This window comes from Miniopterus schreibersii (genome assembly GCF_964146895.1).
Source record: "Miniopterus schreibersii genome assembly, chromosome: 22".
In the NCBI taxonomy this organism is placed as follows: domain Eukaryota; kingdom Metazoa; phylum Chordata; class Mammalia; order Chiroptera; family Miniopteridae; genus Miniopterus; species Miniopterus schreibersii.
Genome location: NC_138124.1, coordinates 13,778,871 through 13,805,043, shown reverse-complemented (window position 1 = coordinate 13,805,043; position 26,173 = coordinate 13,778,871). Strand labels below are relative to the sequence as shown.

The following is a 26,173-nucleotide window of genomic DNA, read 5'->3' as shown; positions in this document are numbered from 1 at the left end:
GGGGGGATGGCCGAGGTGGGGGCAGGTGCCCCCCCCAAAACTCCCCGCCGGCGCCCCAGCTCCGGAGCGCTCGCTGGGCAGGACGCGCCACCTACACCCCGGGTGACGCGTCGCCCTGGCTTTCTGAGCGTAGTGGCCAAATTTGGGATTTGCCAGATGGCAGATTATCTTTGCGTCTGTTGGAGCCTGTGTGTGCATGTGTGTGTGTGTGTGCGTGTGCGTGTGTGCGCGCGCTTCTGTGTGTGTGCGTGTGTGTGTGCGTGTGCACGGTGGTCCAGAGACCACGCCGAGTCCTTTAAACACACGCCCGGACCCTTCCCGGGGCCCGGCGACCCGAGCCCAGCGCCCCGCTGCAGGCGGCGCGCAGAATCCCCGCCACCCCCGCCCCTGGGGGGGGGGACCAGAGCTCGGAGGAGAAAAGAGGGGGGAGTTCGAAGCGGGGGGGGGGGGCAGAGAGGGCGGGGTGGGGGGAGGAGACTGTGACGGTGACACCTGGAAGGCATTGTCCCTGGAGCGACACCTGTCAATCTGCGCTCCGGGGTCCCGGGCCCGGGGCGGGGAGGCCGCGGGTCTCCGCGGTGATGTCATCGCAGAGCCCCTGCCCGGAGCAGGGAGGGGGGCACCCGTGAGGACGGCGAGGGGCGCGCCCCGCCGCCGGGAGAGGTGGGGGCGGAAAAGCCGGGGAATAAACCGCGGCCCCCGGGCCCCGGGCTCACGCGGGGATCAATACCCAGCCTCAGTGCGCTTTGCAATCCGGAGCGGCCCGTCCCTCCCCCTCATGGGGGAAGGAGAATTAGGGTGACAACCGCCCATCCCACTCAGCCCGCAACTCTTGGGGGAGCCCGGTCATCCCCGCAAAAGCCTTGAGGTGTCAGATCCGGTGCCCGATTCTCCTGGCCGGGTTTTCCAGGCGCAGGCTTCAGGCTGAGGAGGGCGCGCTCGGGGATGAATTCTGGTCCTGCGAGACCGCGGGGCGCGCGGGGAGCGGCCTCGGCGTGGGTGGGCGCGCCAGGGCCCGGAGGGGCGCGCGCACCGCGCGGGAGGCGTGCGATCTGCGGGGCCCGGTGCGCAGGCCGCGGCTGGGGGGGCGGGGGCCGGCGGCGGCCTCCGCGGGGGGCAGCTGGGGCGTCCTCAGAAGTCTCTGGTTGGTCCCGGGGACAGTCTACTCTCCCACCTACTGAGTTCCCACCCCCACCCTCCCGAGCACTTGGAGAGTCTCGGGCTATTCTTTGTGGCCTGAGCTAATTAGCAGCCTGCCAGCCGCCTGATTCTTGGAAACGCTCAGGCGGGCGGAGGCGCGTCGCCAGCCGAGCCCGGGCAGCCTCGGGGCGGATGGAGGAGGAGTCTTCCCGGCTCCCTCCTGCGGTTCCCCTGCACTCCGCAGGAAACTGAAAGTCGCCCACCCTCCACCCTGGCTGTCCCGGAGGTCCCCGCGCCCTCCACGCCCCAGCCTGGGACCTTGGGAACCCTGGCGCGCCCTGGGGTGGGCGCCTCCCTTCCCACGGCCTGGTCTCCAAAGCCCGGAGGGGACTCCGGGGGCGTCGCAGGCCGGGGTGGTGCGTAATGGAGTTGCCAGCTCAGTGTCCCCCAAATCGCTAGCAATCTTCCCAGGGGAGGGCGTGGTTCATTTCACACCCCACTCCCCTCAAACACACGCTGACACTTTCTCCTGGGTCTGGTCCTCAGAGGTTGTCCTCTGAGGCCGAGCGTCCAGCCAAGAGTCCCGGAATTTCAAACTAAGTGAACTCTGAGCCTCAGACCGTCTCCAGAGCTCCCCCAGCCAGGCACTTGCCCCCAAACCAGGCAGGTCTCCTCGCATTCGGGGGTCTGCTCTCTATGATCAAGGGGGAGAGGAGGCCAGAGGGGTTCCCTCTCTTTCCTGTTCACCCCAGACATGAGAACGGAAGGGGAAGGGGTGGAAGAGTCAGGGGGAGACCTGCAGCAGGACCTGTTGCTGGTGACCCTGCAGTCCCTTGGGTCTCGGGGACCCTAGATGCCGGACATGGGGTTGCAGGCACAGAGAAAGGGAATATCTGACAGCCCCCCCCCCCCCCGTGTCTGACTGACTAAATTGCAGTTGTGGGGGAGCTGAGAGCTCCAAGAAAATGCATAATGTTTAATGGTAAAACACCCACTGGAGCCAGATCTGAACCCCCAGTGGGCTGGCGCCCAACTAAAACCCCATCGCAAGACCTCTGGAGGCTGCCCCAGTAGGGTCCTGTCCTAGGCTCCCTGGCAGGCTAGGGCCACTTGATGTCACTGAGAACCCAACACCACTGGCCTCAGTTGCCACCATTTCCGAAAGATTAGTGAGATTAGGACGCCTGCAGGCCCGGGGCCTTCCCTCCTGCATGAGGAAGGAGGCCGACACCCTCAGCTCGCTGGGGAGCTGGGCTGAGCACCCATCTATCCTGTGGCCTGGGTGCCAGCCCCTCTGGATTTCCAGCTGTACTCAGGGCTGGGGCCACCTGCCCAAATCCACAGCCCAAGTCCAAACCGAGACCCACCCCCACCAACATGTCACCTACAGGCAGTGCAGGTGCCAGGCTGCCTCGGTCAGTCACCGGAGGGCCACACTCCGAGTGCAGGCCCTGCCCCCCTCCCGCAGGCGGGTTTGGGGACCCCCTCAGCCCACACAGCACACGCTGGCTCTTAGGCGCCCAGATAATAATCTTCGCTCGACTTTTTCAACGTTGATTTATAGCAACCGACAGGTTAAAGCCTCATCTGACTTCATTACTTTTAAAAGCTGTCCATTTCACAACTGTCACTTTTCATAACTTAACTCAAATAAATACTCGAAGGAATGAATTGGAAGAGACTTTCAGATGATGTTTATAATCCTCGGTCACCCCGTTAACACTCCTAATGGCCTGACCCTCTGAGTTTCCGTGGAGCCTTAACTGGGGCCGAAATTTCTTAAATTTATACCAGAAAAATGTCAAGGAGGGTGAGGGGGCAGGGAATTCATTCGGGGTAAAGGGAGTGCAGCTGGTGGAAATGAGGCAGCCAGGGCCCAGGCCGAGTGCCCAAGGCCACCGGGTAGGGGCCCAGCCCAGGGCTCAGGGAGGCTGCAGGACAGAGAGCCCAGCCTGAGAGCCCTGCCTCTGGCCCTGCGCCCACCCCAGGGGCGGCTGCACACCCGCGGCAATGCACGCTATTGCCATTACTGCTCCTAGGATTATTTTAAAAAATGATTTTAAAGGGCCCCGGCCACCACAGGCTGAGAGAGGCGCCCGAAAGGCATCCCCGGCCCCTGGTCTTTGACTTGGAGCTTGGGAGATGCCCACGGGACGAATGTGGGGCGAACTTGCACGACAGGTGTGTGTTTGTGCAATAAATCGAAATACTTCCTTCAGTTTTGCTGCCATTTGCCCAGCGCTGGGTCTCCTAGGGCTGCTGCTAATCTCTCCCCTCTCTGTCTCTCTCTGTCTCTGTCTCTCGCCCACCCTCACGGAAAGGAAAGGGGGGGGAAACCGATCACCTAGGAAAACTGCCTAGTTTGGGGGAACGGCGATACGGGGCGCATAAGATTTTTTTTATCTTTAAAAAGAAAAAAAAAGAAGCGTAATGTCTTGAGCAGGGGTTGCAAGAGTTGGGGACCCCCTCCAGGCGTCTGGGCGCGGCCTTCCCCGCGTGGGTCGAGCCTGATCCGGGTGAGCGCGCGCGCGCGGGGGGGCCCCGAGCCTGGGGGGGCGCACCTGGGTCCCGCTGCCAACTCGAACACCGCAGATGCCCCCCGAGCCCCCGGGCACGGAGCGTGCCCGCTGCCCGCAGCCGCCAGCCTGCCTTCCTCCGCCGGGACCTCGGGCCTTCGCCCACCCGCCGGTCGGCGGGTCCCGCGGGTCCCAGCGCGCCCCGTGTGCGCCCGGGCGCGGGAAGCGGCGCTCGCCTCGCTGGGTGGCCGCGGCCTCGCTGCCGTGCCCTGGAGCGCCACCTCGCCGCGGAAACTGGAACTGCACGGCCGGCCGTGCCTCCCAGCCTCCTGCCGCCCAAGGAGCATCCCCGGACCCCCCCCCCCCCCCCCCCCGCCCCAAACCCTAAGAGAAACTTAAACCGCACAGGCCTGCTTCCCACCGGCTAAACCCCATGATCTGTCACCCACATATCGCGCAGTGTCTGCATTGGGATAAAGGGGCCATAACAGGAGAAAGAAAAAAATATATAGGTACAATTTCACCCCAAGTTGTGACTCTCTTTTGGTAGAAAATATAAAATAAATGAGAGGTGTCTTTAAGAGGCCACAGGTTCGCGCCACTCAGCTGTCGCCAATGCAGATATCGCCCATCAGGCGGTGCCTATGAAGACATCCTTCCCCAGTTACGGTTTCCACCCGAAGTCCACTCATTCTGAGCAGACGCGGAGGTGCCCCGCCATCCAAGTGGCCAGCCTCGCACCCCGCAGCCCTCGGCCCTGCTCACAGAATGACCACAAAACGCAGCCGGTAAACCTGGACACACATCGGCCAGGGAAGGCAGCGACGAGAGTTACAAATTCTATCATATGTGTTTCTCTGCAAGGAGCGCTCTCTAACTGGGCGTTTGACCCAATTGTATCCAGTTAGTAACTTAAAAGGCTCCCCGCACTCTTAGCTCCTCATGACTAAAACAAAAAACAAAAAAAAACACAACACACAGAAAATGCAATTCACTTACACAGCGAGTCTCTGCTTCAATTTATTTCAAAACGCACCACCCCAGGGACAGGCGTTATAAGTAAAAACAAATTTCAGAAAACAACATTTTTCCTGCAAAGGTGCCAAGCGTGGTGTTAAAACTAGAGTCTGTCCTGTGAGTATGGACACGAGGATTTGTGTGTTTGGGGGGAAAGGGGGCGCACAGAATCTTTTTCTAATGTAGTTTTGACTACGTTTGCTTTTGTTTAACGGAGCCCAGCGGATCCCGTGTTTAATAATGTTGAGGGAGCTGGAAGCTGTGGGTAGAGCTTGAGGATGGTGGTGGTTAAGCCCCTGTTTTTCACCCCCTGAGCAAAGTCAACAGAGAAACCTTTTCTTGAAACTTGGCCCTTCCTGAGTTGGCAGGTCGAGCTCCCCAAGAGCAGGCAGGCGACGGAGGGAGTGTCTTCTCCTTGCAACCCACACTCATCGCAGATTAGGAGGCTCCCCGAGAGCCTCTGCTCAGAAATTACAGGGCTGAGCCAGGAAAATAGCCAGGTTGGCTTTCTGGGTGGGTCCTCTCTCCTCCGGAGAGACCATACAGGAAAGAGGCCCCAATTTCCTAGCAGGGGTTGAATGAAGACCCCTCACCCGGGCCAGCTCGCGAGGGGTGGCCGGGCCTCTGGGAATCTGGGGGGGCTTTGTCCTTGCAAAGGATGCTATGTTGGGGACAAGAAGGCTGCTGAGAGACACTGGGAGCTAGAAGGTCCTGGGGTCCCCTGGGGGACAGCCGTGAGGAGCAGAGACAGACAACAGAAGGGAGCTTAAGAGAAAATAAGCTTGACTCTAGATGTCTCCAGTTTTGAGAAGTCTCTAAATTGGAGAGGTTTCACTAGGCTCCACTTCTCTCTCTCTCTCCCTTTCATTTTTACCCCCGGCACCCCCACCCCCTGCTCTTCTCACATCCTGATTTTCTGCCCCCCCAACCCCCCCACCCGAATAACGCCTGGAGATGAAAAATGATTTTTATTGCTATTACACTTCCTGCCGCAAGATGCAGCGCAAGGCGGCGGCGTTTGTATTACAACTATGTCACTATGTTTCATTGATGCAAAACATGTAGCCAGAGGCTGCTGCTAATCACTCCTGGATCAGACGGGGAGAGAGGCCGGGAGGAGAGAGTGCGAGTGGGGGAGAGGGGAGGAGAGGAAGGAGTTTCATTAGAGAATTGGGGGGGGCACCCCGTAATCAGGCCTAATAATCTAATCAGGATACTTTCAGATTTCAAGGTTTTTTGCACGCTTGAGAGTGTGAGCTAGAGAGAAACCAATCTCCTTTTAAACACCGCAAAGGTTGTTTTTTGGGGTTTTTTTTTTTTGCATGTTAATAACTATTCATTATGTTTATAGCCAGTTAACTGAGAACTGTTCTATGGAAATAACCAAACTTCAGAAAACGCTTAATATGGATTAAAGTCTCTGCTAGGAGCCCAGGCCGTTTGCAGGGAGGTGGGGACCCGGTAATCGCCCTAGGGTGCTGTGCGGGGCGCGATGCGGCCTGCAGAGGCTCCAGGCCCCCGCCCGGGGCCGGGCACACTCGTGTACGCGCGCCCGGAACCGCTTGGTGGGGCCCAGGGTGCCCGCCAGGCGGGCCGCGCGGGCTCGGTCTGGGCGCCAATGTCCCTGCGGGGTCCGTACTCCCCGGGCGCCCTCCCTCCCCGGGACGAGCCCTACTTAGGGAATCGGGAGGTTTCGCGGTTCCTACCGTGGCCCAGGCCGGTCCCACGGCCCTGCAGTCCGCTTCTGCCCCCGGGGGCACTGCGAGGAGGGCATTCCCTGGGGGCTGCGGCCCTTTGAACCCGGGGAGCCCCGGCTCCCGCCGGGACGCGCGGAGCTCGCTCGGGGCCCGGCTGCCGAGCGGAGTGTGGGTGGCGGGTGGGGTTGAAGGGGACTCGGGGAGCGGGAGGGGTGGAGGGGCGGGGGCGGGAGCCGGGCGCTAAGCCTGGAAGCTTGGCTGTTTACCCAAATGAATTTCCTTTCAGGCCTAGACGCCAATGAGACAAATCAAACTCCCCTCTTGGCTGCGTGTGTGCGTGTGTGTGTGTGTGTGTGTGGCCTCCTCGGAGCGGGGCTTTGCTTGGGGACCACGGCTGGGAGGAACCAGAGGCCGCCCCGGGCGCCAGCGCCTCCTCCTGGGGGCTGTGAGAAGCGAGCGCAGGGCGAGGGGCCTGAGCGCAGGGAAGGGCGCCCCAGACGCGCAGGAGCCCGCAGCGCGTCCCCAAACGCGGAGCGGGGAGACTTGAGTGGGAGGGGGCGGGGGGAATCCTATGAATTATATGCTCCTTCCAGTCCCTTAATTCCCGAAGCTTAAATCTCGCTCCTTAGGCCACTCACTGATTCCTTCGCGACTCCCTCGCCCGAGACCCATTAGCCTCAAGCGACGCCGGGGTTTTGGCGACTGCGGCACAATGCGGGCGGCGGGGCGCGCGCCGCTGGGCCTGCGCCCGGGTCCCTCCTCGCGCCGAAAGATGATTAGAAAGGAGGGGACGGACGGTCTGCACGGACAGGACGTTTGGCATTTTTAAAGGGGAGCATATCCAAGACTATCCATCAGCCTGGGGCGGGGAGGGGGAGGGAAGGGACCTGGGGGTGGGGGGGACCAGGCCGGGTGGCAGCGCAGCAGGTGGTCGCCGTCCTGGGCGTGGCTCCTTCTGCGGCCTCCAGGCCGCCTGGCACCGGAATGTCGTTTGCAAAGGAATAAAAACAACAGCAAGAGTATCGTGGGTTAAGAACCAGAATCAGAGAGGCGGAGTGATATTTATTTTAGGTGGTCAGATAAAACCCCGCGGCCCGGCCTTGTACTTTGTACTTGGTCTTTTTTAGCGGCTCCGTCTCCCGTCAACGCATCGCCCTCGGCCCAGGCCCGCGAGAGGCCCACCCAAAGGCTGGTTTCTGGAAGGAAACCTTGTCATTCCCACGCTCCTGACTCAGCTGCTCCCGCTCCTCCTGCCTCGACCTGCCCCTGGTCCCCCACCCCCACCCCACCCCCTGTATTGTCGTTTGTTTTTAAAGTAACGAACCACCATCCACTTTTGGAGGGTGTTACTGGGCGGAAATGCCCCTCCCCTGGTCCTGACCTGGGCAGGGACAGTTAGAGACCTGCTACCACCCGCTTCAGGCCTTAGTGTCTTCGGCTGAGGTGGCCCAGGCCGGACGGACACCTGGGGGGGGCACAGGGGCCTTGGGTTTTTCCCACCTCACGGGTGGGGGGCTGTAGCTCCCGCCTCTGGAGGGGCAGAGGCAGCTGGTGGGCCCCTAGGTGCGGAGCGTGGGACCTCGGCTGTGCTGTAGTTACTGTGGAATAAATGGAGACTGGGGTGCTGGTGGAGGAAGCCAGATGTGCCTAAAATACCAGCTAGCATTTATTGAGTGCCTACTATGGACCAGGCATCCAGGCCCCTGGGAGATTCCTAATCTGAGAACAAACCGTGGTGGCCAAGGGTAGGAGTGGGAGGCCAGGACAAGCAGGCAGGTGGCCAGATGGGTGGGATGGCATGTCTGGGGGGTTGGGGTTTATGCCCTGAAACACTTTCTCCTGGCCCGGAGAGGCGGAGTGCTGGGGACAGCCAGGAGCCAGGCCAAGCATTGTCCCTCCCTGCCTGTGGTCAAAAACCCGCCTGGCCAGTGTGGGCCCAAGGCCTCTGGACCGGGAGAGGGAAGGCCAACAGGTTCCAGGGATATTCCTGCTTCTTGGAGCTGGAACTTGGAGGAGCGCAGACTGGGCCGTGAAGGCCGCTGGGGCCAGGCCGGGGGTGGAAGGCCAGGCGCAGAGCCAGGCCTGAGGCCCCGCATCCTGCGCCTCCTCCCGCCCAGGTCACAGGGGGCCTTGCTCCAGGCGGGGTGCACCTCCCTCGGGGTGCCAGCGGGCGCTTGATCAATCCAAGACCCAGGCAGCTGAGGAGGGAGTCTTGGGGCCCTGGCGGCCTGGTGTGCCCCGGGGACAGAAGCAGGACACAGGCCAGGCGGCCAGTGCGGTGCTCAGGCCCGCTCCCCGCCGCACCCCGCCCGGGTGCTGCAGCCTGGGTCGGGTCCCAGGCGGCAGTTTGGCTCCATTCACCGCCCCTCCCTCCCACCCCCGTAAAGCAGGGGCTGAGACTCGCCCGTGACCCGTGCGGTGCCCTGCGAGGGTGGAAAAAAGCCAGAGCTGCGCGCTCAGTCTGGAGACAAAAGGCCTCCGCGCGCCCAGGCTCCTCTGGGCTTAGTGCTGCGCGTTTCGCACCCGCCTCCACCTTTGCTGAGGAGGCGGGAGCAGGTGAGTGTCCTTGCAGGGGTGGCTGGCAGTGGCGAGCTTTGATTGATCCCAGAAATTGGACACCTCTAAGTGGAAGGGCACAGGCACAGCCCTGCTCCAAAATAATACAGCCTACCCCCCCAAGCCAGTCCCCATCCCGCCATGTTCCTACAAAGGGGTCCCCTAGTTGCTGGTTTTCCTTCTAGTCTCCTTGCAAATCGCCTGGCAGCTAGAAAGCGCTCGCCCCGATATCGACCTGCAGAGGTTACCTCTTTCCCTAAAAAACGACTCTGGTTTTTCTTCGACCAGATCCGAAGTCACTGGTTTAAACATGAAAAAAACGCACAAGCCTTTAAACTCTCTCTGGGTGTGGAGCGCACCGAGTCTCCTGCCGCCCGCGCCCGCGCCCCGCCGCACCTGGGAAGCTAGACCTACAAAGAATAAATAGTCTTTTCCTGCAGCCTATCATCTCCGTATCACAAACCACCACGGTGGTGCGAGAAATACCCCGGCCGGAGAATATTGATAGATGATAGTAGCGATATTCGCGATCGATCCTTGAATAGGCAGACGTCATAAATCATGTTCAATCCCCTGACAGCACGGTACTTCACTTAATAATATAATTAAGATTAAAACTCAAGAGGTATTGGAGGCAGCGGGTATTGATAGCGGCCAAAATTGCATTCTGGATGTGACGGTGGAGGGAAAAAAGACGTTTGGAACAGACAGCCCCCTTCCTAAAAGGTGGGGTCCTCCGGGTGCTCCTGTCCCCAGAGTTCCTGTGCGCCCCCACCGACCTTTCCCCCCCAGCCGCCACCCTAATGCCATCTCTGCTAGGAGAGCTGAGAGTAAAGCAGCTCCTCAGAAATGGTATCCAGAAATATAAGGAGAAATGGGGCTGTTTGGGTGAGTTTCCTGGGGGTAGGAATCTTTTTAGCCTTGGATCTGGAGGGGAAAAAAAATATTCAGGACTGATGTCGTTTGGTTCTTTCAATACAATGAATTTGCTGGACCAGGCTTTCAAAATTACAGATAAATCAGCGCACACACGCAGGTCTGCCGGTCAGCCCCCTCCTTGCGGTTTAACTGCCCCTCGAACTTTCCCAGAAGCGCCCGACCCTGGGCCTCGGGGTGGGAGCCAGAAGTTTCCGCGCCGGGTAAAAGCAGCGGGGCAGGGCCCACGGTCAGGGGCCGCGCTCTGCTCCCCGCTCCGTGGGCAGAGCCGGTTGTCAGAGCGGCTGAAATTATTTCAAAGAGTGGACCATGGATCCACTCAATCAAAGCTGACAAATGGGAAATTTCTGAAAGTCGGGGGGGGGGGGGGGGGGTAATTTACAACTTTGTTATTAGCGAGGAGCCGGCTGCCTTGTAAGGGCGATTAATAATATTTAGAGGCGAGCCGTTTGGAAACCCCCCTCCTGTTCGCTTTCTGTCCCTCCGTCTCTGAAGGAAGGAAAGGGGGAAGGAAGCGAATGGGTGACCAGGGGAGACAGGAAAAACACCGAGTCGTCTATGGGGGGGGGGGAGATCAGCCCCCTGGGAGGCCATCAGGAAATAAAGAAAATATAGCAGGAGGGGTAGGAAATCAGAAACTGAATTCTGGAGGTTGCATTTCAAATGGCCCAGATCCCCCATCCAAGTGAACAGTGCAGCTAAAAAATCTTGCAAGTAGCTCAGCTCTGAATCAAGGCAGAGCTCAGGGCATTGTCTGTTTTGTTTGTTGTTAACAATGTATTTCTTTGCAGCCCCGGAGCCGACGTGTGCAGGCTCTTTCCCCAAATTCCATCCCTGGGGACCCGCCTGGCTTTCATGTCCTGGCGTTCACTCTCCTCTCGGTCACAGACGATCCCCTCCCCCGCCGCCCCCAGCCTCACATTGATTATTAGATTGTCTGAGCCCCACCTAAGCAACACCCCACAATAATGACTTGTTGAAAAAACTATAAATCATTTCGGTGTCTGAGCTTGGAAAAGCACTTCAGGCAACAGGCTGGCTGGGAAAAGGTAAAGAAATTCCCAACCATCTGCTCCCGGCGAAAAGCTACTTCCCTGAACTTTTATTTGTTGGATGGGGGAATTTTTCAGGTTGGCAGAAAAAGGGTGGTGGTGATGGGGGGGGGGGGAAGAACGCGCTTGGCAAAGTCGATCTGGTCTTTATTATAACCCCCAGCCTTGCCTCGGGGAGCTCGCGGGCCGGGTCTAGGAAAGGTAGCTAGAGATGGAGATTTATTGGTCTCTAAATGAAAAGATTCATTTGCTGGAAGAGGTGAACTCCAAGTCCCTATACCGTGACTGGCTTCGGCAAAGGCCTGTGTGGAGCCTGCAGAGGGGCGGTTCAAAGAAATCCTAAAAACACACACTCGGCTACAGACACACAAACACAGTCGGCTACTTAGGCGGGGATGCGATTCTCTCTTCCGTTGCAACCTCTAGTTTGTTTCTAGTCGGCTGCCCCCCCCCTCCTGCAAACCCGGCTGAACTTTGCCATTTAGTATCTTTAGGTTTTACTAGGCGGTGAATGAAAGAGTGAGGGGTGGAGGTGGGGGAGTCAAAGGGAAGCTCTTCGAAATTAGTTATTTTGAACTAATTCAAATAAAGCGGAATAGTCCAGGAGGGGCCTGCGAGGGCAGAGATGCGCTCCAGGGAGGAAGCAGGCAAACTGGAAACTGATGAGATGAGTTTTCAGTGATCCGCCTAAGGATCCAATGGGAACCTGGCAGAAGGTATGTTGTGGGGAGGAGGCCCCGAGAGAGCGCACATCCCAGAGGGGAGCAGGGAGGTGACAGCCGCTAGAACCCCAGATCCCGAGCAGGGAGCGGGCTATGGAGATGCTAATGAGGGAAAATTAACCTTGGGGTTGGGTGTGTGACACGGGCCCTCCGCTGAATGCCTGACCCAGGGGCTGCCAGCAGCAGCTTCACTCTGCACCGGCGAAATGAGATAATCGCTCTGCAACCAGCAGCCTGGGTGCAGGAAGCTGAGCGACACTTTTGTGGAGCGTGCAGAGTGATGGCAGCTCCTGCAAGGACCGGGAGCAAAAATGCAAAGCACCTAGGACCCCCGGCCAGGAGCAGAGAGCAAACCTGCAGAAGGTGGGCAGCTTGGCTGGAGCTCAGAAGCCTCCCCTGCTCCCCCCTCCAGCAGGCTGGCACCTTAAAGGGAAGGAGGGCAAGGCCTGGGAGCCGGGAGAAGCCTCGCCTCTGTCGCTCCAGCCTGTCACCGGAGGCCCCGGATAACTGGGCCTCGGAGAGGAGGCAACACACGGGATAAATGGATTTTATCTCCGGGAACGTGGCCGGATTATTGCTTAGCTGGGGAGAAAATGTTTGGGGGGCAGGGGGAGGGATAGAGGACTGAGAGGAGCTGAAGAGGAGAGACACCCAAAGCCAACAAACAAATTCAAAGACACATTTGGAAAGTGGAGGAGCTGTGGTCACCCTTCCCGGGTAGCGAGACGTTAGAAAAACACAGGGATTTTATTAAACAAACAAGCCGAGCAGCAAACGCACGTCAAAAATACATTTGCATCTGCAAGTGCAGGGAAAGGGGGTTTGGAAGAACTGTGGGGTTCCGGTGGGGACCCCTCTGGCCTTCATTACTGCCCCCCCTTCTCTCTGGCTCTGACTTTTCTCAGAAACCCTGACGTCCCCGATGGAGCTGGAGAAGGGGCCTCTCAGAGGCTGAACAGGGAGGACTCCCTGTTGGAGGCGAAGGGGTCATATTTCCAAGTAGAGACATCACCAAACCGCAATCTTAGCGACAGTGACAGCGCAAAATTATGTTTAATGTTGCCGGGGGGGAAAGGGGAAATATGAAATTAGCGCAGAGAAAATGTTTCCCAGACCTTCCTCGCCACGGGGCAGCGGCGCAGGGATGGGCACACGGCAGGCGCGCGGGTGGAAGGCCAGAGGGGCCTCGGGGCCAGGGCCACAGCGCTGGGTGCAGGCCAGGCTCCCCCTGCGCCCCCAGGAGCCCTCACCCCCTGGGAGGCAAAGGAAGGTTCTGGACAGAGGTCAATAACACTCCGACCCATCACTTCATTTGGTTCAGTCTCTTTTGGACAAGCGAGGATGCCTAGAGGTCCATCCTGGTGGACACGACAGTTGACTGAGTGGCCTGCTCAGTCCCAAAGCCACAGGGATTTTAAAATAGTGACGAAGGTGGGGAAAGGCCTGGAAAGCAGGGAAGGCAATGGGGGGGATATATATGCAAAGCCCCAGACTCCTCTCCCCTCCTTTTGGGAACCAGGTGGCTGTAGGGAGAAGCTAAGGGGAACCGAGAATTACTGAATAAATTGTGAGCAAGCCCCTGTTTGGAACTTGCTAGCAGACCTGGTCAGCTGCCCGGTCCAGGTGGACAGGACCCCACAGCACTCAAAGGGCCCCCCGTCTCCGTAGGGGCATCTCCGCTCCCCCAGCCGGGGCCAGGGGCTGGCACTGGCTGCCAGGCGCCGAGGGGATTGGCTCCGGGAGAGCCAGGGACTTGGGGACGGTGGCATTTTCAAGGAGGGAGCAGTTTGTGTTCGAAGGAGATTATTTCCTAAGATGCTTATTTAAAGAGACAGAGATGAGAGAGAGAGAGGGAGGGAGGGAGGAGAGCAGAGCAGAGACTATATCCCCCATCCTAGTCCTGGTCATAAAAACGTAATTTTGCCTTTGTCTGGACACTGTACTATTGTGGTTATTGACACAGTTTCCCTTCTGAGTCTCAGGCAAGGGGCAGGGGGGCGAGTGAGAGGGTGAGTGGGAAACTCACGTTCAAATGATACAAATGAGAAATAAATACATTTAAGAAAGAACCTGGCGGACGGAGGCGGGGAGGCAGTCAGAGGGCGTCCAGGGGGGGAAACAGAAAACAGCCTGATTCTTTAAGGGCGGATCGGTGCCGAATAATCTAGAAAAATAGGGCGGTGGGGGGAGCAGTGGTCATTTCCCATGCGGTCGCGCCGCCACGGTTTTAGGGAAATGGGGAAGCAGCTGTCCGGTGAGGCTGGACTTTCACAGTTTCGTCTTAGCAACAAGTATCGAAAGATCTCAGCTCATTGACTGCGAGGCCCTGGGCTCTTCTCCAAAGAGCAACATAGATGTGACCGTCTGTTCCTTCAAACGCCGTTTCTCCGCCAGGGCCAGGCTGTGGGAAAAGCCACCAACCCTATCGGGGAACACATATAGATACATATTTGCCCTCACAAGCATAAGTACCCAACTGACACTTGGAAATCTTAGCTAATGCTCCTAATGGGTTAAAAAAACAAAAGGCACCTGGGAGGGGTAGCCACAGAATAAAATCTAAACCCTTAATCCATTTAAGCTCATTCAAAAAGGCCCTGCGGTTGCGGGTGGGACGCTTTGCAGAGGAGGGGGGCTCCGGGCTCGGAGACCCCTCAGCTGACACCCGACTTGTTCCAACGCGCTGCGGCTCAACCCCACTCCCGTAAAGGGAAGCACGTCCTGGGCTTACAGAAGACGCTGGAAACGTCTGCACCCGGGAAAGCGGAGCTGGGAGTTGCAGCCGAGCCGCCCGCAGCCGAGCCGGCCTCTCTCTGGATCCCCGAGAGCCCGGGAAGCTCCGAGGCCGCGGCGGCTCGGAGCCCAGCCGCCCCCAGGGAGAGCGCGGGGCTGCGCGGCAGGACCACTCCAGCTCCAAGCCCGCCCCTGCCCCACAGCCTCCCCCGCCGGCCTGGGCTCCCCGGGACCCCCAGTGGCTGCTGGCATCTAAAACCAGCCCCCGCGCCCCCCTTCCTTGGCCTGGGGCATCTGAGGAAAGGGATGAGCCCCGGTCCCGCCTGGGATTCAGTCCCTGACCGGCCGCTGTCGCCAAGTTCGCGGCCACGCGGGGATCGGGAGGCTGCAGGCGGAGATCTGTACAAATCCACGTGAGCCCCCCCACCCCACCCTCACCCCCCTCCTGCGCCCGCGGCCCTGCCGGCAGCATTGAAGCCGGCCCGGAGGTCCCCGAGGTCTCCGAGTGTGACAGTACTCAGCGTAGCGGGTAGATGGCACAGTTTTCTAACATTTAGAGAGAGGAACCCACGCTGGGAGCAATAAGTCCATTTAAAAGCCCTTTATTTAAAAGGAACAAAGATAACTGACAAGCGGAGTACAGAGACATCTCAATGAAATTTCCAAAGAAGAAAGAAATCGGAGGCCAGAGCAAATGCGAGCTGGGCTGGATGGAGCAAGGGAGCGCTGGCCAAGCCTCGAAAACAAAGATAAAAGCCCGAGAGGCCGAGGCGCTGGGCACCGGGCTCTGCCCGTTAACGATCACCGCGCCCAGACCGGATTTTTAAAAACCCGCAGCCACACACACTTTGGAATGGCCGGTGGCCTCTGCTGGGGCAGGTCGGGGAGAGAGACCTGGAAGTTTTGCCCCCGGCTCCAGGCTACACCCTAGCCTTGGATAAAACGGCCGCCTCTGCTTTAGTTGCCGGGGTCCAGCAACCGGAGAGGGCCGTGGGCTCCCAAGGCGCCCACTCTGGGCACACTCGGGCCCCTCCTAGGGCCTGGGGAGACCCGAGGCCTGGGTCCTCCAGCCGCCTCCCCTAGAATGGTGCCCAGGGCTGGGCTGCAGGCCCAGCGAGGATCCCACCACCCAAGACGCGGTCAGAGCCAGGGCCCTGGAGCCCACTCGCAGACTCATAGCCAGGGCCCTGGAGCCCACTCGCAGACTCAGGAATGACTGCTGCCCCTTCAGAGCCAAGAGGGGCTCAGAGGGGCCACTGATGTCTCTGGCAAGGCCACCAGCTTCTCTCTATCTCCAAATCCTATCCAGCAGCCCCCCCCCAATCCCTGCCAAGAGAGGAGACGGGAAGGGTAGAGGACGGGGTGAGAGGCAGGGAGAGGGGCGCGCCCCGCGGTCCAACAGCCGGGCCCAGGCGCGGCCCAGGCGGTGGCGCCCGCGGGGGACAGAATGATTGTATTAGGGTGGGTGCTCGAGGACATATTTGCTGAGTAAACCTCCCTCGCCGTGCTGCGGGCGAATCCCCGTTGATAAATCCATCATTACCGTTCCGATTGAGGGAGGCAGCAGCGCCACTGAATTCATCTTACATTTGTAGCAGTTTAATAGACATTTATTAAATGCTTTTAGAGAGAGGCATGGGGCGCGTGATTACATCCTAGTTATAGAGAGAACATAAAGACCCGCGTTAACACCCATTTGCAGGAAGGAAGGAAGGGGTGGGGAGGGGGTAGGAAGGCAAAGGGATGCGGCCAGGAGAGGCCGGGAGAGATGGGCGGGTGGGCGGGCGGGGGCGCAGAGCCTGGGCGGGATTAGTCAGGGCTGTCTGACCCGGAGCGAGGCGAGAGCCACGGGAAGTCGCCGGCGGCTGAGCGGACAAGTCCCCACGGGCCTTGCAGTTCGCTGGGCACCCCCTTCCCTTGCACCCCCAGCCCCCTGCTCCACGTGGGGGCTCCTGTTCTCTGTGCCAGGGCACCAGGGACATGCGCGCTTCCTCCGATGACCCCTTTTACGCCTCACTCCTTTACTTAATTCCAGGCCTCTCCAACTGAGACTCGGTGGATGAGCCAGACTAGAGAGGGAAGGGTGTGCCCCCCTGCCCCGCGCACTTAAGGACCCCCAAGAGCTTTTTAAAAGCATCCTTTCTGCTCCCCCCCCCCCAAACAAGTTAGCCGGAGAGCTGAGCCAGGCCTCCCTCCGCACAAAGCAGACAGCCGCCCTGGCCACGGGGCGGGAATAGCTTCAGCTCGCTCAAGGGTTCCTTGGCCTTGACATGCTCTGCTTCTGGGTCCCTCCTCTGCCCGGCACCAGCAGGGAGCAGCGCCGGCCACCTTTGCACCTCTCTGACCATCACGTGCGTGCCTTGGGGATCTGCCCTGGGCTTGCCCCCGCGTCCCTCCACCCCAACCTCAGGGAGCTGGGCCTGCAGGAATGCCCGCGCCTCCGAAGGGCCTTAGCGCCTCCCGATCGCCCCAGGGCCTCGCGTAAAGGCCCAGTGCCGGGGCTCGGTCAGCTCCGCGCGCCCTGGCTCCCCGGGGACGCAGCCAACGACCCCGGGCAGGACAGTGTGGCGGTCAGGCCTCAGGGCCCTCCCTGGGCTCTGCATAAGGGACGCTTCCGCTACCTCCGAGTTGCCCTAAGAAAATAAATACAAGTGACACAGCGCTGGGCCAAAGCTCATTAGTTCGTTATCCAGGCCTAGTAAAGCAGCAGAGGCGCAAATTATAGAGCTCAGCCTCCACACACGCTCTGTCACCCGAGATCAGCGCGCCTCGAGCCTGATTCCAATTGCTCCGGACTCGCCGCGCCGTTCGCCCCCCAGCCCGGCGCACCCCCTCCCCGCGCGCAGGAGGCTGGGTGGAAAAATATAGTTCCAGAGGGGGCAATGCTCAAGCTTTTCCTCTCGGAAGCCCGCGTCACCTCATTTCCCATCAGTAATCCCAATAAAATTAACGTCGTGGCTGCGATGGAAAAAAAAAAAAAAAGAGGGCCGGCGACACTCCCGAAATAACACACATATTCCCCCAGCAAAAGGTAAAAACCCAAACGGCCCTTTGTTCAGCTAATTAACCAAGGCCCAACTCCGACGCAGATGTGTTTTTCTTAGCCAATCACAAGCCTGTTTCATGCGAGGGGGCCGCTTGGGGCGCTCCCAGAAGGGGACACAGCGCGCCCCCACCCACCCACCCAGGCCCTCTCTGCCTCGGGGGGCGGGGTGTCACCCCAGACTAAGATCCAGAGGCGGACCCCAGGCTGCCCACCTCCCATGCCTTTCTCCCCCTTGCCCCTACCTACCCACCCACCCACCCACCCAGGGCCCAGTAGGCACCTCGGCGCTGGCCTGGCCGGAATGCCAGGCCTGCAGGACGCGCGGGAAGTAAAAAAATATATAATAATAATAATAAATAAAAGTTTTAACGACACAGATGCCGTATTAAATGAGGCAGTTTTACAATTCGCTTTGAATTGGACGCTCACTTATTACAAGTGTGTTATCAGAAGAGCGATAAGATTTATAACCCCGAGCGTCAGCTTTTGGCCTTAATGACAATGGATGTTGCGCGGAGGAAATCTATTAGAGACGACAGTCCCTGCCCGGTTTTTCGGGTGTCCACAGACTCATCCAGGAGGGCAGATCCCCAGCCCCTTTGTGTCCTGATGGGAAATCCTTGAAGGGAAGGCCCTTTCCCCAGTCGGTTTATGAAGCCGGGTCTCCTGGCTGAGCAGGCACCTGGCTTAGCTTTTCAGCCTGAACTGGGGGGAGGGGGGTGCAGAGAGAGAGAGAGAGAAAGGGGGGATAGGAGTGGGGGTGCAGATAGAGGTGAGAGGGGCAGTTCTCCGCCCTGGGGCTCACCCAGCAGAACTACAAAAGATGGCTTTCCCCTGAATCCACATAGTAAGCAAACTTTAAAAAACTGGGGTCCTATTACAAACCAACGCCCAGCACTAACTGCTTTAAAATTACTGCATAATTAGATTTAGTTGAATTTCACCATTAATTAGGCATCCGCACTGCAGGGAGCCTTTGAAATCTGAGAAAATGGGAAAAAATCATCTGAAGCACTTTTTTTTTTTTTTTAAAAACCCCAGCTTCAATAAATCTCGATGAGGCCCGGAATTCAGAGAGTAGCCTCCCTTCCCTCCCAGGCGGCTGAGGGTCGGGGTCTCCGGGCTCGGGCTGGGGCTGGACCTAAGGGGCGATCTGTCCGCTTGGGCTCAGACCGGCCCATCCCCTGGCTCTGCAGGGGCCCTCGGGAGACCCCCCTCTGGGAGGCCAGGTCCGTCCCACGGCCCACCTCGCCCGCTCTCGGACCCTCGCTGCAGGCGCGCTCCTGCCAGGGGCGCTGTCCACGCGGCTCCACACATTTCTAGGCCCAGAACCAGCCCCTCGACCCCTGCGCGCCCCCGGTCAGCCCTGCGCCCGGAAAGCCACCTTTCTCATAACTTCGACCTGCCAGCAGCAAGTTCTGCCCACGTCCGGCGGGGTCCGCAGCGCGGCCCCCACCCCCCAGCTCGGCGGGCGCAGGGTCCCCCCCCTCCCCGCGCGGCCCCTGCGTTAATGAGCGAGAGGAGCAGCCGAGCTCTGCGCGCTCCCCTCCCCCTTTACCATTAAAACATTTAAGATCGTTTGAGGATCCAGACTTTTGCTTCCCCTACACTGATGCTCGGAGGGAGGGGAGACATGAAATAAACTCTCCTGATTACTGGGGGGCGGTGAAGGAGAGGGGGGCGCAGAGAGAAGGGGTCCTGCGTTACCCCTATTTCCCCTACGACTCCTGCTGCTGTAATTACAGATCATCGCGGACCGATCGCACTCCCGGGCCAGGCAGAGTTTAAAAGAGGGTTTTCTGCCTGCAGATGGAATGGCCTTTGGCCGTCCCCCCCCCCCCCGCCTTTTTTTTTTTTTTTCTTTTCGGGGGGAATCAATGTGTTTCCTATTACCCGGCCCTGCCGAGCCTGGCAGCCCGGCGCTCGCGGAGCAGTGGGAGACGCCATGTTGGCTCAGCTCATAGGACCAAGTCAAAAGCGAGCTTCGAGGCAGAGTTTCACACGCTCGGGCTCCCCCCGACCGCCCCCCGGCCGCCCCCAGCCCCCGCCCCCAGCGCCCCCGCCTGCCGCCGGCCGCCCCGCGCGCGCAGCCCCGAGAGCAGCTCCGCGCGCGCGCCCGGGACTCTCCATCGCGCGCAACCGGGGGGGAGGGCGGGGGGCCGGCGCTTCTCGGCGGCCGCTGCCCACGCCAGGCCCTGGTCCCCGCCGCCTCCGGCCCCGCGGAACCAGCCCCGGACGTCGCCCCGATAACTTGGAGACGCAGCCCCGGGGTCGGCTCCTGCTGCGAGGCCGAGGCTGGGCCAGTGCGCGCGCCCCGCGGACGGGCACGAACCCCCCACCCCCCAGCTCAGGCTCCCCCCAGGTTGGTTTGCAAGAGGCGAGAAGCAGCGATGCCCCCCCACAGGCACCCCCTTTCTCTCTCTCGGCCCCTCCGCCGACTATTGTTGCAGTTTCGCGTCTCTAACCCGGTTCTCGCACACCCCCGAGCGCCGAGAGGAGGGGGAGCGCGGTTGCGGGAAGAAATAAAGCGAGAGCTCCGATCCGATGGGGGGGGGGGGGGAAACCAGCAAGGAAAGAGAGACACTTAAAGGGAAAGAGTCGCCATGTTTAGCAGCTTTTTTTTTTAAAGATCTCGTCAATTTCACACAGAAACGCACTCGCTGGGTCCCAGCCCTCGCCTTTTGTCCAGTTCAGTCTCAGCAAAGATCTTTTGTTCTAACTCAGCGTGAAAAGAAAAACTTTCTTTAAATGCGATAAACTTAAACCGAGCTCAAGACTCTAAACAGACCCTCCTCCGGGCCACTCTAAACATATACAAGAGGTTTTGTCTTAACCTCTGAAAAATTCTGGGTCCTGTTTGCCTGCCTCGCACACCCCCTCCGTCTGATGGCTGAAACTTGGAGAGAGAGACACACACAGATCCCCCAGCGTCTAGGACACATGCTCACAGCAGAATAAAACAGGGACTGCCTTTTGCTTTGAGAATCATAAATTATAATTTAATGCCAATAATAATTTACAACAAATGGCTGTTTACAATAAACTAACACCAAGCAAAATACAGGAAAGGGCCTGCGTGTCACTTAGCGGAGGAAACTTTCACACACGCACATGGGTAGCACTTGCAAAGGGGACGAAAGTAAAAGCCAGCCTAGGAGACCTCGATCGGAGAGGTCAGGGGTGTTCAGCCCTGAGGACACACTTGCATTTATGTGCATAAGTGTCTCCAGGAGGGAGCTAGGCCCTGGGCCGGATGGATGGATGGATGGACAACCCCGCTCTAATGCACACAGCAGACGGGCACTTCTGGTCTCCCTGCACTCGCTGGCACGGAGAATCCAAGTCTAATACACTTTATGAAATGACCCCACACTTCCTCCTTCCCTCCCCACCCCAATTTTTTAAATTAAACCACAACATAGGGAAATATGGGGGCGGGGTGCAGAAGAGCCTCAGTCAGAGCAAAACTGCAAGTTCCCAGGAACTTAGCTTTCTCCAGCCCAGGAAAGGAGGGGAGGGGGGCGGGGGGCAGACTCCACAACAAAATAGTGGCTGCTTCCAAGTCAGCACCGCCTGTCAGGTTCCCTTCCTTCTGTCTCCCTCCCTCTCTCTCCTTTTTGTCTTAATTTGGCTCCTTAAGGACAAAGGATCCCCAGAGCAGTCCAGGTTGTGTATCTACACAATCTGCAATGTCAAAAATGTTGATGTGTTTTTTGGGTTTTTTTTTTTTTTTATGTACATAACTCCAGCGGAAAAGATTCCCTTGACCTGTGGTCATGCTCTCCCAGAAGGAACACAGAAGGGGGAGGGGACAGGCAGGCCAACTGGAAGTTATCACATATACATTCAGAGCAGACTCCTCAGCACTGTGATTCCACTGACTCTGAAATCCTCGCCACCACCACACCAGATAAGAGCCGCAGAATTATTTAAAAAACACACACAAAAACCATCACAGCCACTTCAGGAAACACTCGCTGCAAACGGTCTTTTCTGCACGACTGTCGGAAAGGTACCATACACTATGTTTTTTTTTCTGATCATAGCATAGAGACCCATCTCCAGGTTTCAAAGACTTTTCACAATACCTTCCCTAAGCAGGCACTTAAGTGTGACAAATATAAGGGCCCCCTTTTTCCCTGCACATAACCCCCCCCCCCCCAAATCCATTTTTAATTAAAAAGAGCATTAGGTGAATGGGGGTGGTTGACTATATCATTATGGCATTTCCTAAACCATAGATAAACCATTAACTTCAGCTTTCTCCCCCCCCACACACACATACCCCCCCAAATCAAGCAGGCAAATAAATACTCTAGTCCACCTTTGAGCAAACTGAGGATCGTAAACAAATGGGCCTCCCGGCCCCACTCAGCCAGAGCTCACGGGGGCTTTTGGCCACAGGAAGACAGTGAGTGGGGACAGCCAAACAGGTTTCAGATATCAAATAATATTTTAATTTCTGAATACTTTCAAATTTTCCTTGGAATATAACACACAAAGACTCGACCAAACAGTTCAGTTATTATAACTTTTACAGTATACAGAAATGTTGCACTTAAAAAAAAAAAAAAACCTTCAGTTTTTTTTTTTTTAAAACACAAACTGTAAACTCTAAGGTAGGGACTCAATCACATTACCTATAAGTGCCAACAGTTGTCATGCTGATTTCAATGGCATTTTTTTTTCTTTTAAAAAGGGAATATCAACAATTATAATACAAAGGGTTTGCAAATGTACAAACAGATATACGGTTTTCATAACAATTCAAGAACTAAGCGGGACTCAATTCAAATTACAAAAGTTCACGTTTTATTGAAAACCTCAGCACGTGTCTTGGACACATTCCTGGGCTGCCAATAAATTCCACAGTTCATTCTCTTTCTTAAAATATTTTTAAAAAGCTAGGTTTGTGTCTCGGTGTCTTTTGGGGGGGGAGGAGGGCAGGGTAGGGGGAGTTAAGTGTTGTACGTGGTTCCTCCAATTTTCAAATTAACAGTGCTCCGCGTCACCTAAAATTTTTGGTCACCACCTCTAAGTGCGCTCCCATCACCTCTGACTTGCCTTTTAAAGTTTTATGTCTTCCTATGATATTTTCATGGACTCGGTTTTAATTCTTGCAGAACATATATTTTAAGGATACACAGTTTTTAAGAAGCCAAGATTATATCAAAACTTATTATAGAACCACAGAATAAACTGGTTTGGAACCAGGAAAGTACAAAGAAATAACAGCTAGAGGTACATAGACACAGGACAATTAATAATTTGGGGAAGAAAAAAAAAGAGAGAGAGAGACTTACTTTCTCCATTCTGCTAATTTTCTCCCAATCTCCTTAAATGCACTTTTTAGCAATATTTTTTCAAAAATTTACCAAAAGGAGAAAAAAAAAAAAAAGACTAATTTCCTTTTTATACAAAAAAAAAAAAAAAAAAGTAGCAAGTTGTTCTGACGGACACAGGAGTTTTTTTTTTAATGCATTCTGTAAAAGTTCACTTGACAGTCTTTTTAATTTTTTTTTTTTTTTTTTGGAAATTCACAGTCCATTAAATCTTTCCTCTCTTCTTTTAGCAAACTGGTAACATTCTTTTATATCCTTTCTTAACAGAAGGAATTTAAGCAAACAAACCAGTCTCTTGGGCCTTTTGTTTCTCTGTTTCACTCCCCCTTCTTACTTTGAGAAAAAAAAAAAAATTATTTATTTTATTTTTTTTTTTAATTTTTATTGAATTGCCATATACGGCCAGTTAAAACTGCTGCCGGACAGTAACATATCCCGGATGAGGGTTTCGATGGGGGTTTTACCTACCAAACGGACGAAAAACAATTGTTCTATAACCGAGGAGGAGACGGTGCGCAGGGAGGGGAGTCTCAGCAAGAGCTTCCCGAAGCGCGTCGGCTGGTTGGGGTACTGGCTCCGGACGTACTCCTCCAGGGCGCACTGGGACTTCTCCTGCAAGCTCTCCACGTGGGCGACGTCCGAAAGGCCACAGGCATCTGCAGGGAAGTGAAAACAAAACAAAACAAAAAAAAAACCCAGAAGGAGAAAAATGTAGAGAAATCCAGCCACCAGACCGGGAGGTCTGCAGTGGGCCACGTGAGGTGCGTGACCATGTGTGCGCGCGCGCGGGGGACACATGCCTAGAGCCTGCAACTCGGGGAGGGGGCCCGTGGGCAGGGTGGGGGACAGCTGGGCATGACCCTGGGGCATCTGCTTAAAAAGAAAACCCCCGGCTCCGTGCGGCTGCAAGGCTTCCACCGCCCCGGTGCCCAGGCTTGGTCCCTGGGAGGCCCCGGCGGAGGGCGCGCGTTGGGTGAAATCTGGCCCAAGTCAGTAAACAGAAACACAAACAGACGAAACCAAAAGTGCTCGTGCTCCTCCCCCTCCTCGCCTGTAAATAACAGTTAGGCTGATAATTATGGGGTGGGGAGGGGGGGCGACAACCTGGCCCGGCACCGAGGAATGGCGCCCACGACCCAGCCTCAGATTGTCCCCAAAGAGGGCGACTCATTTTGCTCCGGCCTTTGAAACTGATTTAAGTGGCCCTTTAAAACTGATCTTGTCAGTTTAGCCCATTGAAGGGCAGCCATGCAAACTGTGATCTTTCTGTTCATTTCAGCTGTTTCTCTCCCCCCCTTTCTTCTCTCCCCCTTTTCTCCTACCCCCCCCTTTATTTATTTTTGTTTTTGTATTTTTTTTGTTTTTTAAAAAACAACCCAGGTCCCTCCAAAGAGGACCCCCCTCCCCTCCCAGTTATCCTCAGAACACGTTTCTTTTTCTGATACGTTAAAAAAAAAAAAAATACAATAAGTGCCTTTGAAATGAGAGGCTTCTCAGTGGAGGCGGCGCAGGTTGTGACCTGACCTTTCGGGGCTCCCCAGACAAGACTGGGGCTGACACATACACACTGTGAATCTTAAAACGGGGCTTGGAAAACAGCGGCCACCGTCTCCACCCCAAGACTCAGAGCACACATGCAATCTTCCCGCGTGTGTGTGTCCAGGACTCTACCTGTCTGCACCCAGCGCGGGTGTCTGTGCTCGAGAATGAAAAGATCTGTTTCCATGAGGCCCCTTCCCTGAGCATCCCTCGGAAATCAGATAGCAGGAGCTTTTATCTCTTTGTGGGGTGATTTGCATTCCCCACACAGGCCTCTACGTTGGACAAATAGTAATAAATTCAACTGTGACCACAGAACCAGGCATTTCTTTCCTTGAAAGACCAAGGGTGAGGCTGAGAGCTAACAATGATGTCAAGAAATTAACAGCCACCCCCATCGCCGTCTGGGGACATGGTGGGTTGGGTGTGGGGTTGTGGGACCAGCTGAAGGTGGCTGCGGGGGTAGGGGGCTCTCCTGCTCCTACGTTTGCATCCGTCAGGCAAACGTTCTGGTTATGACAGGTCCCCCAGGAGGATGATCCAGACGCCAGCCTCTGCAGGCGGCTCTGCCTCTGCCCAGACCCTGCCCTCTAATTGATTACCTAAGCACTTTCAGAGGCACAGTTTGGGGTGGCTGTGAAATTTGGGGTTTTAGGTAAAAACCAGCACTAGAGAAAAGACTCAGGACCTGTAAATACATCCAGCTAATGGCTTGGGTCCCCAGATTTCCTTCAAACAATAAGGGAGAGGTGGTGGATCTTTTTTGTCTGCCACCTGAGCCACAAAGCTCTCTCCTACTCTCCTGATTCCAAGTTGGGGGGGGGGTAATCCAGTGGGTGACTAGCCTCCAAGCCTTACCCACATCCAAATGGTTGGTAATGCTGACTTGGGAACCCTTTCCCTCTTGGCCTTGACAAAGGGATCAGCTGAGAACTTGGAACCAGAAGGTGGAGGGGGTGCCTTCCACCCACCTGGGCTGGGCTGAACCCAGCCCGGAGGCAGCCAAAAGGCTCAGGTGTGGCGCAAAGCGCAAAGACACTTGCAAAAATCATTTGGCCTCAAGAGTTAATTAATATTAGATCTATTACTCACACAGGTTAAACTACATGCAGACTAATTAGATTTCATCACGCAGTCAATGCTGGTTTTCTATCTGCGGCAACATCCATATCCAGCCCAAGTTGGCAGGCACTGTGGGTTGTTTGAAAATTGCCTCAAGTGTTTGCCTGGGCAGGGGAGGCAATAGGCCAGAGTCTCCAACCCCCTGCAGACGCGCCCAAGAGTTATGATGGCCCCTCTCCTCCTCTCGCCCCTTCCTGGCGGCTCTCTCCCCGCTCCTGGCAGGCTGCATTGTTTGAATGAGTATATGATTTTCAAAATTGGTGCCCTCCGGTTGGATTTGCCTGCAGCTCCAACTCTTAACTGAGTTACCAGGCAAACTTTCCCCTGCGAGCAGATGCCAGGCCCGCCCCAGTGCCCGGGGGGCATCTCCTGGAGGCTAAGCCAGGGTGACAGAGAGAACCTTGGGGGCGGACAAGTTTCCACAGGCTGGGCTGGCCCAGGGGGTGAGCAGGAGCACTCATCCCAACCTGGCAGGAGGGAAGCAGGCCCCAGAGGCCTCCCCTTGGCCCCATTTTCAGCCTGTATGAAGCATCCTTCCTGCAGCCCAGCCTTGCCCTCCTCTCCCCCGCTCCCAGACAGGCCTGCTGGGGCCCAGCAGCTAGTCAAAACTTCTCATGCAAGTAGCACTCAACAGTTTGGCCTTTCAAGGGTGTTTGTGAGGAGGGGGGAAGGTTGGACTGACTCAGGGGACTCCCCAGTGGCCTGGGCCCTAACTCTGGGCTGGGAGCCCTTGGGCGTGAGAAGGGGAGGCTCCT

General features: G+C 56.8%; 1 protein-coding gene across 7 annotated transcripts in view; it reads right to left on the bottom strand.

Annotated features, from left to right (window-relative positions):
- Nucleotides 1–22,204: 22,204 nt before the first annotated feature.
- NR2F2 (nuclear receptor subfamily 2 group F member 2) overlaps nt 22,205–26,173 on the bottom strand; it is a 494,304-nt gene continuing 490,335 nt past the window's right edge. For all 7 annotated transcript variants that reach the window (XM_081124791.1, XM_081124792.1, XM_081124793.1 and 4 more), the window contains one exon: nt 22,205–23,413. In XM_081124791.1, the coding sequence (XP_080980917.1) occupies nt 23,139–23,413 (275 nt within the window). In that variant the 3' untranslated portion in view covers nt 22,205–23,138. The remainder of the gene's footprint in view (nt 23,414–26,173) is intronic.